Source organism: Drosophila erecta, unplaced genomic scaffold (genome assembly GCF_003286155.1).
Source record: "Drosophila erecta strain 14021-0224.00,06,07 unplaced genomic scaffold, DereRS2 tig00000055-arrow-pilon, whole genome shotgun sequence".
Lineage (NCBI taxonomy): Eukaryota > Metazoa > Arthropoda > Insecta > Diptera > Drosophilidae > Drosophila > Drosophila erecta.
Genome location: NW_020825200.1, coordinates 15,869,505 through 15,883,993, shown reverse-complemented (window position 1 = coordinate 15,883,993; position 14,489 = coordinate 15,869,505). Strand labels below are relative to the sequence as shown.

Here is a 14,489-nt window from a genome sequence, read left to right as displayed (position 1 = left end):
CGATTTTCAAAAGTACATTACATAGCATTTTAACGTTCTGCATTTTATTATTTGACATATGTATATTTGCTGCGCAGCACACGAACCCAAAATTGATGAAATGAAATGAATTTGAGCCAGCACTTTGGCAGAAGGGTGATCGCCGTGAGACACCTGTGCCCCCAAATGGGTGCACTTCTTCACAGGTTCGTGGAATGCGGGCGGGAGCAGCTGGATTCGGGGCACTCCTCGGGCACGATGGCAGATGGTAACCGCGGGTAAGCCTCCATATTACCTTGCACTTATTCCAATTCCAAGCACAGTGGCGAAGAAAATCAGAGAGCACGTCGGCGTGGAAGGGGGCTACCATGTCATCCCCAGGAGCAGGGAAGGGCTGCTCAAGTTTCAGCCGAAGCTAGACGAACTGCCCAATCGCTCCCTGGTGGACTCACATACAACCGCCAAGGTGCTCTTGGAGACAGACGCTCTGATGAGGCAAAGATTCGTTTACGGGAGGGGCATGTTGCGCATGGGCAGGATAATGGAGGAACTCGACCTTCTTGCCGGTAAAGTAAGCTAACTAGTCCGTAGCCAAATTCCTGATGTATGAGAGGGACCTTGCAGTGTGGATCTGCCATCTTCACATCCATCTGCCCAATCTTCCGGAGGGTGTGCCACTGCCATACACTTTTGTCACCCTGCTGGTGGACCACGCCCACTTCTTGCAGGATATGTTTATAGCGGATGCAGACGTGTCCCTTTCGGGTCATGTTTCATGGACGGATAATAGCTCCATAGAGGTCACGGCATATGCGCGACAAAAAGGAATTTTGTTGGCAAAGAGCATTTTTGTGGTGGAGGCTCGCAATGCCATCAATAATGGCCCGGCTCCCGTGAATCCTCTGGTGCCGGCTAATGAGCTGGAGGAAAGTATCTACCAAGAAGCGCAGAAACGCAGAGCCGATGCGTCGACTCGTCTTGAGTCGCAGCAGCCCACCAAGGAGGAAAAGGAGCTCATGTACGAGCTGTTTACCCGAACCAAGGGCGCTGACGGACCTTCACCGAGTGATATGAGTACTCTTCCACCGAATTGCCGCTGGATGACCAAGTGGAGCCGCAGAACCCTGATGCATCCGTTCCCGGAGAACCGAAACGAATCGAACACCATCTTCGGAGGGTTCATCATCCGTAGGGCCATCGAGATTAGCTACATGACGGCGTCCCTCTACTCCAACCAGCGATGCATGATCCGGTTCATTGCGGACGTTACGTTCACCCATTCCGTTCCCGTCCACAGCTACATGAAACTAAAGGCTTACGTGGTTTTCACCCACGAAAACTACATTCAGCTTTTGACGGTGGTGAATGCGGTCGATGGCAATAGCTTTACGGAGCTTAAATGCAATGTCCTGCACCTCACCTACTCCTGCAGCGATGTGGTTCCGGAGGTCCTGCCCAGAAGCTATCACGAGGCGCTGTGGTACCTAACTGGCCGTCGCTACTTCCAACGCTTCCGTGAATCAGTAAGCCACGATATGGTCAATGAGTAGCCCCCAGAAGTCAATGGAGCGGAAAAAGATATTTAGTAATTGTATTGTTGGATTTAATAAAACATGGGCTGTATATTTGCATTTGAGGCTCATTGTAGGTAAATATATAGACATTTTATCAGCGAAACTCTGTTTATTTAAACATATATGTACACATATACAGAACACAAAACCATATGTGACTACGATAAATCCTGCAATGCAAGTTTTTATAACATTGTTAAAGAATTTATTTGCTTGACAAGGACAAAAATATTAAGAATAAATTTCAAAAACCACTAACTATGCAAGTATTGCATATACACATAAAACCATGTATGTATGACTGGAATTCTTATGAAAAAAAAACATTGACTACTGCCTTATCTGATATCCCGTGGAGCTAACTCTTTGGTTGGGCAACTGAGCCTGCAGCTGCGGGTTCACTGCTACCTTTACTCTTTGAGCGGGCCGCCTCCCGCTTGCCCTCAATCCAGCTCTCAATTTCCTGTTTTAGAGCCTCGTTAGACTTGACCTTATCCATGGTGAGCGGTTCGCGATTGAAGGGGTCGGTCTGATCGCTTAGAAGATGACGGGCGATGGTAGAACGATCCACTGTTACCTTGGAGCTGGGCAGCACCACGGGGTCGGTCATTAGCGTGGAGATAATCGGATCCAGGTACTCTTCCGGCGCATCAGCCAGCAGCTCCTGCTCCTCCTTGTATTGAGCACCCATACGCGCAACCTTCTCAGCTAACTCGGACATCTCGCCTATAAGTTGGCCACCTCCGATTCGGATTAGGATGTTCTCAGCATAGCTAAAGAGGTGTTCGCTGTAGGATCGACCATCCTGCGACACCGCCAAACAGAAGCTGTCATCAGAGCTTAAATTAATGTAGATGTGAGAAATCTCCAGCACAGTTTGAGCCGGATCGAAGTCGAACTCCTTCTTGTCCTTAACCTTGAAGCGTTCCTTCTTTGGACCAACTAAATTTAACAGAAAGTAGTTCAGCATAGCTGCCATGCGATCCACCATACTGTTGTGGCAGAAAATGCTTTTGATTTCAGTGGTGAGCAGCTTGAGGAAATTTATAGTGTCCTTAGCAATAAGGTTGTCAAACCGCGCTAGCATGCCCAGGTGCTGGAGGTTCGACACCTGCTGTTGACGCTCATTGTGCGATAAGCTATTCCACTCACCATTTTCCTGCGCCTGTTGAAGCTGTTTGATCTGCTCCAGATTAGACAATGAATCGTCCAACAGAAAGATGGCATCATTAATAAGCAAATTAATGAAACGCAAGAATATGGGCGGCTCAATGGCATCCATATTCTGCTCCGCTTCGATTGCCAGGTCACGAAAGCACTGAACGTGCTCGGGTTTGGTCCACAGGAACTCCATTATAGCGTACATGGGCCGGCGGTAGTTGAATTTCTGCTCGAATTGCACAGACTGTCCAGTCATTTCGATGCTTACGAAAACGTTCAGCAGGCTGCGCACCACCTTAAACCGATCCGAATGGTTGTCGAAGACATGGGTAACAAAAGTCTTCCGATTGCTTCCCATAATCTGCGTGGGCAAGAGAAATTCCAGAGCTTCAGCCAGTTTGGCCCGAAGGTGAGGATTCTTTACCAGCACGGAGCTGCCCATGAATAGCAGTATCATCTTGAAAAAGGCATCATGGGCGGAGAAATATATATGGATGTATTGATCGTCGTTCAGTCTCCGGCAGAAATTCAAATACGCCACCATGTTGTCGATAATGCTCTCTGGCACTGATTGCATATAAGGGGCTACAAAGGGCGGTGTGTCTGCCAGCAGCTCCAGGTTGCGGAAAATTTGTGGTGAAAAATCCCGCTTGTCCACGCACTGCTCGTAGGTCTCACGGGGCAGCATGGCAATCTCTGTCAGCCAAATAGCCGAAGCCTCGAAGAATTTCAATAGGAACGTGTCATTGGTGGGCTCGGAGAGCGTGTTCTTGATGCACAGCACCTGCTGCATCTGTTCTATTATCATGCGGAAAAGGTTTTTGGTCAGCTCGTTATTTGGATCGCTGTTCAAGACCTCTCCGTACGCCGTCTGAGTGTTTTGCAGTTCGCGCATCACGCGAACGAGACGTTCAATGCAGGGACGATTGGCGAGTTCGAAGCATTTGTGTGTCATGTAGAAGATCTCCGTCACGAAATTGTACTTTTCGGCCGTCAAACGCTCCTCACCCTCTTCGCTGGTAAGCAGACAAGTCTCGTCGTAGGCCTTTAGCATGCTCACGCTCTTCGCCTGCCTATCTTTGTCCGGCACTGCACAATATGTAGGGTCCACCAAGAGAACCTGCAGCGAATATTTAAAACTGTATTACTATGTGCTGACTTGGCTTGAAGACCTGAAGAACGCAGTACCTCTAAGTGTGTTTTTCGAGTAAAGTTAAAGAGCAATTGCACAAATGTATTTACCTTTATCGAGGGCATACACAGGGGAGCACAGAGACGTGTTAGGACTGCATTCAAGGAGGTCATGAAGGCATCGCTGGCCGTGCTGTGAACTGTTTGCTCCAGGTTGATATTAATGCTGCTCCACAGATGACCACGCGACACATTTGCATCTAGGCAATTGGCTAGCCATTGGAGGGTCTTTTTCTTTGTTTCGGGTGAGAGCACAAGGAGCTGCTTGACCAGCAGGAAAATGGACTGCTGGTGATGAGATAATAGTGCCCATAGAGCAGGATCCGTTTGGTTCATTGACAGCTCGTTGAAAAACTCGTATTTGGCTGTTTGGGTCTTGGGCAGGATTGAGATGCACAGTAGACTGCCCAACAAAGTGTCCATATAGTCGCCACCTGAAAATTATCGATTGCCGTTTTATTACAGCTAATATTTACGTTCGGCTTAAAATACCTTTAGCTTTGGGATTGGGAGTGGTAAAGTCAATTAGTAGTTCTCCTAGAACTGCTGCTCGTTTGTCGCGCACGAAGAATCCAAGGATCCAGAAAGCGTTCTTCTTCATTGTAATAAGGTTCTCCTTGGCAATGATCTTCTGGAGCTCAGTGAGCACTGGGTAGAAGATGGCCTTAAGGGCGCCCAGCGCCTCAATAGGGTCAACCTCCTCCACAACCTTACAGCTGACGCGGATCAAAAACTCCTGGGTGCTGGTGTCGTGTTCATCGGCCTGCTCAAACATCTCCATCCACTGGGCACCGAAGGATTGCGGGGCAAAGAGGTCTGGCTGGCGCATGCAGGTGCTGGCATTGTTTAGGATGAGCGCTAATACCTTGGAGCAATCGATTTTCCTCTCCGCCTGTATGCGCTCGCATCGAGCGAAGGCTCCTCGAAGATAGCACATGGCTCGCAGCTCCATGGCCTCCGCACTGGCATTTCCCGCTGCATACTGGCTGGTCTCGGCCAGCATCAGGCGCTCAAAGAGGGCGTGGGCCACCAAGTCCTCGCTCAGGGTCTCCTCGCTGGTGTCCACCACCACGTCTGCCAGGCAAAGGGCAGCTGAAGAGGACGTCTTGTTCAGCGTGAAGAGGAGCACCTCCTCGACCAGTTTGTGCGACACGCCATCGGAATTGGCGCCCTCCTGGAGCAGAGCGGCGAACGGATTCTCATCGACGCTTGTCATGGGGAAAGATTAGTTTTTTATGATTTTTAAGTCTGACAAGGTCTAAGCAGTGTGCCCGTTGGAATACACAATGTAAACTCACTAAAATATACCAAACGGCCTGGTGGCTATCGCCTTTGGCGGTACATTTCAAAAATGTTAAAAATCAGACGGCAGATTGTATTTGTATGATTTTTCTTAGAAATAAATCTATTTGTGGTGGCTAGGTGCAGGAAGTAAAACAATATAAGTGAATACAATCATTTTGTATTAATATTTTGTCGCTTAGTATTTAATTTATCCTATAATAAACTACTCAAACTAAAAGAAGTTGCCCTGCAAAGCAATTATTTGTACTTTAAATTAATATATTAATTTCCTTGTTTACTTTTAGCTTGTGAGCTATCAAGCAGCTTTACGTTATCTATGCGCCTTTCGTTAAGTATTTGCACTCGATTAACCTTCTTTATCAATGGGATTTAACAGCTCATATCGGGCCTGCAAAAGCCGCAGCCGCATGCACTCGAAAAGTAAATCCAAAGCCAATTAAGCCAATCAATCGCGGAGCGACCCACAGCCAAGGGTACCGACTGGAATACAGCAAGCGCCAGCCTGGTACCACCCACCACCACCCACTACCACAACCACATTTCTTCGTCCACAAATTTCTTCGGCTGTGGTAAATCGGCTTGTGATCAGGCTAAAGTCGTTGATTCCACATGTTACTCGTGTATCATTGGGGCAGTCGACGCGGCATTTTCAAGCAGTAAACATATGCACGCAATCCGATTTGCTAGCAAGTGGAGAGGTTCCCTCATACAATAACGATTTTTACCATTTCGAAATGAGCACTGTTCGGCCCCTTAATGCCGCCCTGCAAGAAATTTGCACCACAGAATTGAACGAGATTCCAGCCCGTGTGTCCCAGGACATCGAGGCGCTGAGGGATTGGGTACTGAAGCAACCACATCTGCGGGCCTGCACCGACGACCAGTTCCTTCTCGCCTTTCTGCGCGGAACCAAGTTCAGTCTGGAAAGGGCCAAGGAGAAGTTCGATCGGTTCTACACGCTGCAGAGGTCCATTCCCGAGGTCTTTAATGATCGGCGTCTGGCCAACGATCCCCAGGTGCTGGATATTGTAAGAACGGGGTAAGGAGCGAAATGGAACAGAGAAGTCCTTGCTTAAATCTTTCCTGTGTTCCCTAACCCAAATTCCGCACAGAGTACTCCTTCAAATTCCCATGGATGCAGACGATCCGGGACCGCGGGTGACCATAATCCGAGCTGGTTCCTATGACACGAGCAAACACAAGTTCCAGGACATAATCCGCGTGGGTTCCATGTTCGGCGAGATCATGATGTTCGAGGACGACAACGCCACGGTCAGTGGCTATGTGGAGATAATGGACATGGCTGGAGTTACGGGATCCCATCTCTTTGCCCTGCAGCCACAGTTGCTCAGTAAGTTTTCCACATACGCGGATGAGGCGATGCCGACGCGTCAAAAGGGCATACACTTCATCAATGTTCCTGCGGCCTTTGAAACTGGGTTCAATTCCTTGAGGTCTTTTTTCCCGGCCAAAATCAAGAGTCGGGTGAGCCTGATTACCATAGAATATGCCTGCATAATCGAGTCCTATATTTATGATGTTTTCCTGCAGATCTCGGTGAGCTCCGATCCAGCGGCCATAAACGAGCTAGTGCGTCGCGAGTATTTGCCCCAAGAATACGGAGGAACTGGGGGTACTCTGCAGGATATAAGCCACACCATGGAAACAAAACTGTCCAGTTACGGGTCCTACTTTCAGGAAAGTCAGTCTTTCGGTGCCAATGACAAGCTGCGCGAGTTTGGAGTCCATGTGCGAAGGAACCATCGTTCCTCCTTCGGAGCTGTGGGCTCGTTCCGGAAACTGGAAATCGACTAAAAATAAGTGATGGGAGCAGCGTAGATTCAAAATAAAGCTTGAGAATCACCTGCCTTAATCTTATCTGAAATTGAAGCGGGTATCTGATAGCCGAGGAACTCGTCGAGTCGAGTTCCCACTTGTTAAAATTTGCAATGGTTAGATATGTTGTTGTTTGTTCTATTGCTATATTAGTACATTGTGCATGAAAGATATTTCAATTAATATAATAAGCCGAAATTGTTGGCCGATCCATTTTTTATGTCTGGGGCTCCAGTGGTGGGCTCCCTTGATGGGATTCAATGAATACCCCAACTGTGGAATGTTTGGGATTTGATTGTTGACAACAGCAAAAAGCTCTGCCGCCGAAAGCTTTTCCTGGCAAAACATGCTTTCGTCATAAAAAGCAACAATCTAATTTCATTCATCATCATTCATCGGGCTGCACAGGCTTTTTTTCTGAGGATTAGGCCAATATTGTGGAAATGGCATGCATTGAGAACCTTAATGATGACTGCCTGCTGTAAGTGGAGTTGAATGGAATCAGGGATAGACGTCGGCATAACCGTTGAATAGTAAAATTGTAGAGTATCTCAATCTGGAGGAGCAGTTGGAGCTGTGGAAGAGTTGCGAGTCCGCATCCCGACTGAGATCGGTGATTTCGTACACCTGGCAACGCCAGGAGGAGCACACCGTGGACCAGGAAACATTCAAGGACAACTATGAGGTCCTGGACGAATTCCTGCAGTGCATTCGCTTCACTGTGGCGGAACTCACACTCCGGTACCTGACCATGGATCAACTTAAGCAGTGGAAGGGCCACACATTTCCCAATTTGCGGCAACTGACCTACTTGGGCGATGAAAACAGTGACATAGATGGAGACGTCGATATCGCCATTCTAGTGGCCTGCTTTCCGGAGCTGGAAGCCATCGGGCTGAGTGGGAATACCAGTGGTAACCACATCAGCCGTTGGAGAAACATTCGCCGACTGGACCTTCAGCTGTGCTGGTACCTAAGCACACAGTGCTTCGAGGAAATCTGCCAGAACCTTCGACTTCAGGCACTCGGTATCCAGTGGCACAGTGCTGAGGAGGATGCCTACGTTCGGGCCATCAGTAGGCTGCAGGAACTGGAGGAGCTGGAGTTGGATATAGTTCACCTTGGCAGCGATAACATCAGTCAGCTGTTGAGCCTGCCCAAACTGAAGAAGCTTCGCCTGCACAACTTCGAACAGTTGGACGATCTGCTGTCGGACATTGGACGCATAAGGGGTCAGGACGTGTTGGCTGCCGCATTCAGCGACAATATTTGGATGAAGCGAACGGAGGTGTTGGCCAAACTCCGAAATCTTCGAAGCTTAACGCTTGTCGATGATGAAGGATGTTGCGCCATTGACTTCCGCACGATCATCAACTGCTTTCCTCTCTTGGAGCAACTGCATCTGGAGAACTCGCGCATATGGTTAAATGCCGATGGTATATGGGACGCGGTGCTTGCCTGTCCCCGCCTCAGGGTATTCAGCATGTCGAACCAGGTTCTGTATGACGATTTCTTCGCCTTCAGCAAGTCAACCATGAACCGTGCCCTCAATCAGCGAATGGAGGCTTTGACCATGCATTTTTATAAAACCGACAAGGAAGACTTGGTAGGTATACTGATTTTTAAAGTGTTGATTCTAATCCCATACTTTTCCGCAGATTTCCCAGCACTTTAGACATCCTAAACTAAATGTTTCATTTAGTGCGACAAGTAGCAGCTATTCACAATTACCTGGCGAATGTATAGAACTGGAATTTATGCGCCTGGAGTCGTGATTCACACAAAGTGCTTAGTTAAATTGTAAATTAAAGGGTCAACATTGTGTAAATTAAAGGGTCAACATTGTGTTATTTAATTGATAAGTCTTTCATTGATAAGCTAGCAAACAAAATTATTGAAATTACATACCAAAATGAAAATAATTTAAATTGGTTCTAAGTTTTGTTCCGAATATGTCTTTAAAAGAATTGTATAATAATTTTACATCTCAGGAATAAATATTATATTAAAAATGTGCCTTGCAAGTGATATTTAATTATATCTAATAAGTCAATATGTATGTTCCCAATTCTCAATTAAAACAGCCCACATTGGATTGGTGTTTGTCATTGTGTTTAATTTGATTCAATTTTCTTAGATATCATTCACCGTTGAGACAGGAGTTTTCTTAGTTGTTGATGAATTCTCCTGAGATCCCTAGATTTGGGGAATCGGTTTAAGAGGCCGTCCCGACCCGCACCGATCCGACCGTTCGATAATCGTTGATTAATAAATATATTTGAACTAGTTTTGAGTCTAATATACTTGGTAGGACTTGGTTGCACGGGAACACCCATCCGCTCATACCTCGCTGTAGGGTCGCGATGTTGCACTGCGTCCCGAAGAAACGGGCGGCGGACTTGGGGGTGGACTGAAGTCCGTCTCCGTGTCGTTGTAGTTGTACCGACTGTCCGACGGGGACAACGAGCGATATGTGCGCGGCGAGTGGCTATAGGAGCCGCGATGCCGGCGACCCCAGCTGCCGCTGTGCCTTCGATGACGGTCCATGCCCCGGTCGTCCTCATCGTCGTCGTCGTAGTCATCGTAATCGCTGTAGTCCGAGTATCGCTCTCGATCCCGATCGCCGCGATTCGAGGGCTGCGGGGAACGCATGCGTCCCAGAGGCGGAGGACGTGCCCCTCCCGCTCCAGTTGGCGGCAGGAATGGCGGCGGCAGGCCCATGAACGGTGAGAAGGGTGCCGGCAGGAATGGCAGTGGATTTGGCATGTTCAGTAGTGGGGAACCCGGCAAGGGGAGCGGCGATGGTGCCGTTTTCAGTTCCGCCCCCAGCACAGAAGCTCCGTTGGCGGCAATGGCCTCCATTACGCCCGGATCTCCGCCTATCCCTCCACCTCCGCTGGCCATCGTGGTCAGCTTGCGCCTCAAGCTAGCGGCTTCGGCCAACGCTTCTTCGCATCGGCGCTCCGACTGGCGCGCCGCCAGCCAGGACTCATGAGCGCGATTCTCCAGCGTGCCCATCTGAGCTTTGTGGGAGGCTATCTGGGCCTCAATCTCGGCACGCAGCTCGTCATTCTGAGATCTATAGGGAAAAGGATTTTAACATTTTTTGAAAGCGAATTGACGTGACTGTGACTTACTTCAGAGTTTGGATTTCGTTCTTCATCAGCGTCTGGGTCTCCACTGTGCTGGCATTCTCTCCCTGGTGCTGCAGCCACTTGGTCTCCTGCAGACTTAGTTCTCTGAAATGGTAATTAAGTAATTAAGAGATAAAGACTTTCCTCAAAGGTATTTCTTAATAAATTACTTCTTAAGTTCGTTCTCCTTTTCCCTGAAGTACCCGGATAAGACTTCAAGGCGCGTCTGGGCTTCTAGCTTATCGCGCTCTGATTGGTTGAAGTCCTGCTTCAGCTGCTCAACATCTTGACTCGATTGATGTAACTGGCTCTCCAGACGCTGCTTGTGGGCCACCTCTTGCTCCACCTTCGCCTGCAACTCGACTAACTTTTTATGAACCGCGTTGAGTTCACCGCGTGTCTTGGCCGAGTTGATCAGCTCCTGGACATTTAGGTTGGCATCCTTTTTCACAGCCTTAAGGCAATCTTCGAGAGCTTCGATTTTTGCTAAACTGGTTTGCAGATCGCCATGTTCCCGCTCCCACTTGGCAGTCAGCTCAACAATCTGATTCTGCAGCCTTTGCATTTCGTAATTTCTTGCTTCCAGTGCCTTGGCCAACTCCGTTTCCGTTTCTGCCTGAATTTCCTGAAGTCGAGTTTGCAGCTTAGACTTTTCCATTTCCAACTCGTAGTTGTCCTCTTGCAGCGTCTTCAGCTCGCTGGAAAGGCGGGTCGTGGCCTCGGTAAAAGAATACTGCAGTTCGCTGTTCTCTCTACTTTTCTCGGCCAGACTTGTGTTGATTTCAATGATGATCTCTGCAAAAGTTATCGAGTTAAATATTAAATTAATTCAAATAATTCACCGAAATAATTCAAATAATATCCATTTTTAAAATTGGTTTCAATCAACGACGGATACTCACTTTCTTGGTCATTGAGCTGTCGCTGCAGTTCGTCGACGGTGCTCATGAAAGCATCATCCCCATTCTGGCTGTTCAGGACTTCGGACAGCATCTTGTTGAGCTCCAGGCCAGCCTCAGCGGCGTTATCCAGATCCTTTGAAAAAGAGTGACTTGTTAAGTGAGGGTTTATTTGATTATATAATGTGGACCTACCCTTTCTAATGAGCCAACCTGCTCCTGCAGCTTAGCCTTCTCGTATAGCTCCGATTCGAGCTGCTTTTTAAGGTCGGCCACCATGTCGTTTGAGCCGAAGGAGTTGTCCTCAATGCTGGCCAACTTTGTTCGCGTAGTCATCAGGTCGTGCTTAATGATCAGGTTCTCCTTGTGAGAGGCCAATAGACTGCGCTCCAAATGGTTCAGCTTCGAAAGAAGTGCTCCCTCCTGACTGCTGTTGCAGAAGCAGTAGTATGCAAACATAAAGAACAAGGAAGAAGTCGCCGCTATAACTACGCAGAGCAAAAGTTGGCTGTGATCAACCAGCTTGCCCGCCATTACTTCAACAAAATTATCAAGGGATATAGAGCGATGACAGTGCTCATCTTGGGCTTGAAACCGGGCACAATATCCATCCACATCGGCAGTTGCCGGGTCTGAAAAATGTAAAATAAAAGGAAAGAGTATGTAACAAATCATGTCTAAATTTCTAAATTGGTTGCCTGGTTTGTTTTAGCTTTTTTTCAAGAATGGTATATAATAGTTATTATGATTACGTAAAACACTCACCTTCCGCCTTCTTTTGAGAAGATGGCACCTCAGGCTTTCCTGGATAAAGAATTCTGTGCAGTTCATCGCTGCTATCTGCTGGAGCATTCTGGGGATCCTTTCCTATAAAATTGTTTACGGTGTCGACAATCGTGGCAAAGAGACCGAAGCCTACGGCGTCCTCCTTGACGGGCAATTCCGACACGGGGCTAGTCGTCGCGGGCAGAGCTACTGGCTCCACGGAACCAACTTCCTCACGACGGTTATCTGGTTGGGATGCTTCTGTGGTCTCCTCTTGGACTGCTGCGTACGGTGACTCAGCGTCAGGCGTTGGAGTAGTATGTGATGCAGTTGATGGGAAATTAAAGGCACTTTCTGGGTGATGGTACTGCTGATATTGCTCTGGCTTCTGCTCATTGTTGTTATCAACGATTTCATTAGACTGTGCATCCACAAAATCATTAATCAGTTGTGGCTGCGCTTCCTCACTTGATCGCTGCAGCTGCTCTGATTCTTCCTGTAACCTCTTCTGTAGCTCGGCTTCTTCCAATAACCTTTTATTCAGCTCTGCTTCCTCTTGTACCCTCTTCTGCTGCTCCGCTTCCTCTTGTAACCTCTTTTGCTGCTCCGCCTCTACAAGTAATCTCTGTTTTTCCTGTTGCTCCTGCAATTGCTTGTAGTAATCATTGGGATTCTCAAAGTTTTTCTTTTCAAAAAGAGGCGGCAGGCTAACAGACTCCGCTTTTAGTGGTGCCTCTTCAAAGACAGGAGCGGTTGAGCTAATTACTGACTCAGATGACGCTTTTATTTCCTCATCATTTTGAGCAACAATAGGTTCGGTAACGTTTTCTTTTTCAGGCTCAGCTTGGATTTCAGCAGTAACCAAAGCTATTTCTTCATTCACTTCATCTTTAACAATGGTTTGCGGGGGCTCACCCTCCTTTTCGGTGACCTCCTCGATGGGCAAAGGATCTGGCGACTTTAATTCCACGACTGCATCCAGTTCCTGCTTAGCAGATTCCTTCTGATCAATTTTCTCTTCTAGTGTCGTCCCATTTAAGCCCTCAGTGGATAAAAGAGAGCCTTCCTCCTTTGAGACCTCCACTTCTATCTGCTTTTCTTTAGTCTCATCCTTTGCATCCTCCAATTTATCAGTTGTGTTCAGTTGATTGCCCATAAGAGGGTTCAGTTCAATCGATTCGTTAATTGATTTGCTATCGTTTGCTATCTCTGTGACCGATTCGTTATCTTGACTACCTTGTTTTGAGTCGTCATTGTCGTCTTCGTCTTCGTCTGTCTCGTCATCCCCGTAATCGAAATCGTAAGAGTCATCAAAATCAGCGTTGATGGCCTGGGACAGTGGGGGAGGTTTCTCAGCTTCCTTGGCAGGTTGCTGCGCTTTTGAATCTTCCTGCGATTTAATGGGCTCAGAAGTGGATGTCTGTGGCTCATTCGTGTCAACAACTGCCGAGTCCGATTTCGTTGCTTCTTGGGGGTCTTCTGTCTTCCCTGGAACAGTGACACTTTCCGTTACAGCTGGAATGGCTTCCAGGGGAAGCTCAGTGCCTTCTACAACCTGCACTTGGGCTTTGGAAGCCGCCGTAGGATCTGGAACCTGCTGATCCTGCAGCTTGTCGTGCTCAACCACTATTGAATCAACGGCAACCTCAAGTGGTGACGTTGTGGTCGTTGCCAGGTCATCGGTTGACTCAGAGGCGTTAAGAACTGGCTGCATTGGCGTCTCCAATGGCTGAACTGGTGTCTCCGCAGGATTCACTGCTGTCTCCATGGGCTTCTGTAGTGTCTCCACGGGCTTCTGTGGTGTCTCCACGGGCTTCTGTGGTGTGTCCACGGGCTTCTGTGGTGTTTCCAGGGGCTTGTCTGGTGTCTCCACGGGCTTCACTGGAGTCTCCGATGACTGCACTGGACTGCCAGGTCCCACCACTGGCACCTCGAACAACAGGTCTTTCTCCCGGACCAGGATCTTCTTCTCCATGATAAAGTCCTTATTAGCATAGCCGCGCCGTCCATTGATGTCAACTCCCCACAGCTGCATATTGGACCCGGCGCTTTTGGACAGGACGCGGATGGGGGAGTTGATTTTGAAGGATATCAGCCCCTCGCCGCCGGTGGCATAGCTGATTTTGGCAATGCCCGTCGAGATAATTTCTGAAAGCAGAACGCGGAATTAATTATGCAATTTCGAGAGACATGGCGGTGCCGGAAGGTCCAAGGCTGACTTGCCTGGCCGTAGATTACAACTTACGTTCACATTTCGGGTCGGCGCACAGTCGCTTGTCAGAGAGAGTCGCAGCCCACGTCAAAGTTGGAAGACAGCAGATCACCAGGCCCAAGAACAGGGCCAAGTCACTCAGCTGGGACTGCATTGTCGCTTTCTCGTTGGTCAGCCGCATTTTGCATTGTTTTTGGAGCGCAGTTGTCGGGTGAAATCAACTTATTTCGCTGCAGCTACTAATTTTTGTGTATAAAAATGGGTTCACTTTCAGCTGAGTTGGCTTTTCATTGGTGTGACCGTACCAGGTGCGCCAAGGAATGCTGTGTGGCAACAGAAAAATACCAAAATATTGAAAAGGTATTTTAGTTCGTTTTCCACTATGCATTTCCACTATGTCATTTTACGCCATTTTTATAACTGAATTCAATAT

At 48.1% G+C, this 14,489-nt stretch overlaps 5 protein-coding genes across 6 annotated transcripts; 3 read left to right on the top strand and 2 right to left on the bottom strand.

The window, feature by feature from the left end:
- Positions 1–48: 48 nt before the first annotated feature.
- LOC6542237 (acyl-coenzyme A thioesterase 9, mitochondrial) lies at positions 49–1,632 on the top strand. Of its 2 annotated transcripts, XM_026979139.1 has the most exons (3): positions 49–247; positions 303–545; positions 604–1,632. In XM_026979139.1, exons 1-3 carry the CDS (start codon positions 106–108, stop codon positions 1,527–1,529), a joined length of 1,311 nt encoding a protein of 436 aa, XP_026834940.1. In that variant the 5' UTR covers positions 49–105; the 3' UTR covers positions 1,530–1,632. The 2 variants fall into 2 exon arrangements, with proteins under 2 accessions (XP_026834940.1, XP_026834941.1); XM_026979140.1 differs by lacking the exon at positions 49–247 and having other exon boundaries at positions 527–550.
- LOC6542188 (ubiquitin conjugation factor E4 A) lies at positions 1,630–5,195 on the bottom strand. The gene is made up of 3 exons (XM_001970012.3): positions 4,398–5,195; positions 3,957–4,339; positions 1,630–3,834 (listed from the first exon to the last, which is right to left on the bottom strand). The coding sequence occupies exons 1-3, from the start codon at positions 5,119–5,121 to the stop codon at positions 1,912–1,914; spliced, it is 3,030 nt and encodes a 1,009-aa protein (XP_001970048.1). The 5' UTR covers positions 5,122–5,195; the 3' UTR covers positions 1,630–1,911.
- A 525-nt stretch (positions 5,196–5,720) lies between these two features.
- Positions 5,721–7,249, top strand: LOC6542305 (retinol-binding protein pinta). Its single transcript, XM_001970011.2, has 3 exons — positions 5,721–6,249; positions 6,323–6,695; positions 6,762–7,249. The coding sequence occupies exons 1-3, from the start codon at positions 5,945–5,947 to the stop codon at positions 7,023–7,025; spliced, it is 942 nt and encodes a 313-aa protein (XP_001970047.1). The 5' UTR covers positions 5,721–5,944; the 3' UTR covers positions 7,026–7,249.
- A 128-nt stretch (positions 7,250–7,377) lies between these two features.
- LOC6540844 lies at positions 7,378–8,950 on the top strand. Its single transcript, XM_001970010.3, has 3 exons — positions 7,378–7,527; positions 7,581–8,652; positions 8,705–8,950. Exons 1-3 carry the CDS (start codon positions 7,490–7,492, stop codon positions 8,819–8,821), a joined length of 1,227 nt encoding a protein of 408 aa, XP_001970046.1. The 5' UTR covers positions 7,378–7,489; the 3' UTR covers positions 8,822–8,950.
- Positions 8,951–9,136: 186 nt separating this feature from the next.
- LOC6540861 (transport and Golgi organization protein 1) lies at positions 9,137–14,382 on the bottom strand. Its single transcript, XM_026978738.1, has 7 exons — positions 14,090–14,382; positions 11,845–13,992; positions 11,275–11,711; positions 11,083–11,215; positions 10,351–10,975; positions 10,184–10,285; positions 9,137–10,125 (listed from the first exon to the last, which is right to left on the bottom strand). Exons 1-7 carry the CDS (start codon positions 14,235–14,237, stop codon positions 9,387–9,389), a joined length of 4,332 nt encoding a protein of 1,443 aa, XP_026834539.1. The 5' UTR covers positions 14,238–14,382; the 3' UTR covers positions 9,137–9,386.
- Between the last annotated feature and the right edge of the window lie 107 nt (positions 14,383–14,489).

Coding starts and splice junctions, on each gene's coding strand:
- LOC6542237 (XM_026979139.1), top strand. CDS start 106: ATGAATTTGAGCCAGCACTTTGGCAGAAGGGTGATCGCCGTGAGACAC. Junction 248..302: donor CTCGGGCACGATGGCAGATG/GTAACCGCGGGT, acceptor TTCCAAGCACAG/TGGCGAAGAAAATCAGAGAG. Junction 546..603: donor GGAACTCGACCTTCTTGCCG/GTAAAGTAAGCT, acceptor GGGACCTTGCAG/TGTGGATCTGCCATCTTCAC.
- LOC6542188 (XM_001970012.3), bottom strand. CDS start 5,121: ATGACAAGCGTCGATGAGAATCCGTTCGCCGCTCTGCTCCAGGAGGGC. Junction 4,340..4,397: donor TCCCAATCCCAAAGCTAAAG/GTATTTTAAGCC, acceptor GATAATTTTCAG/GTGGCGACTATATGGACACT. Junction 3,835..3,956: donor TGTGTATGCCCTCGATAAAG/GTAAATACATTT, acceptor TATTCGCTGCAG/GTTCTCTTGGTGGACCCTAC.
- LOC6542305 (XM_001970011.2), top strand. CDS start 5,945: ATGAGCACTGTTCGGCCCCTTAATGCCGCCCTGCAAGAAATTTGCACC. Junction 6,250..6,322: donor CTGGATATTGTAAGAACGGG/GTAAGGAGCGAA, acceptor AATTCCGCACAG/AGTACTCCTTCAAATTCCCA. Junction 6,696..6,761: donor CGGCCAAAATCAAGAGTCGG/GTGAGCCTGATT, acceptor GTTTTCCTGCAG/ATCTCGGTGAGCTCCGATCC.
- LOC6540844 (XM_001970010.3), top strand. CDS start 7,490: ATGGCATGCATTGAGAACCTTAATGATGACTGCCTGCT. Junction 7,528..7,580: donor CTTAATGATGACTGCCTGCT/GTAAGTGGAGTT, acceptor ACCGTTGAATAG/TAAAATTGTAGAGTATCTCA. Junction 8,653..8,704: donor AAACCGACAAGGAAGACTTG/GTAGGTATACTG, acceptor ACTTTTCCGCAG/ATTTCCCAGCACTTTAGACA.
- LOC6540861 (XM_026978738.1), bottom strand. CDS start 14,237: ATGCGGCTGACCAACGAGAAAGCGACAATGCAGTCCCAGCTGAGTGAC. Junction 10,286..10,350: donor AAGGAGAACGAACTTAAGAA/GTAATTTATTAA, acceptor TTACCATTTCAG/AGAACTAAGTCTGCAGGAGA. Junction 10,126..10,183: donor AACGAAATCCAAACTCTGAA/GTAAGTCACAGT, acceptor TTTTCCCTATAG/ATCTCAGAATGACGAGCTGC.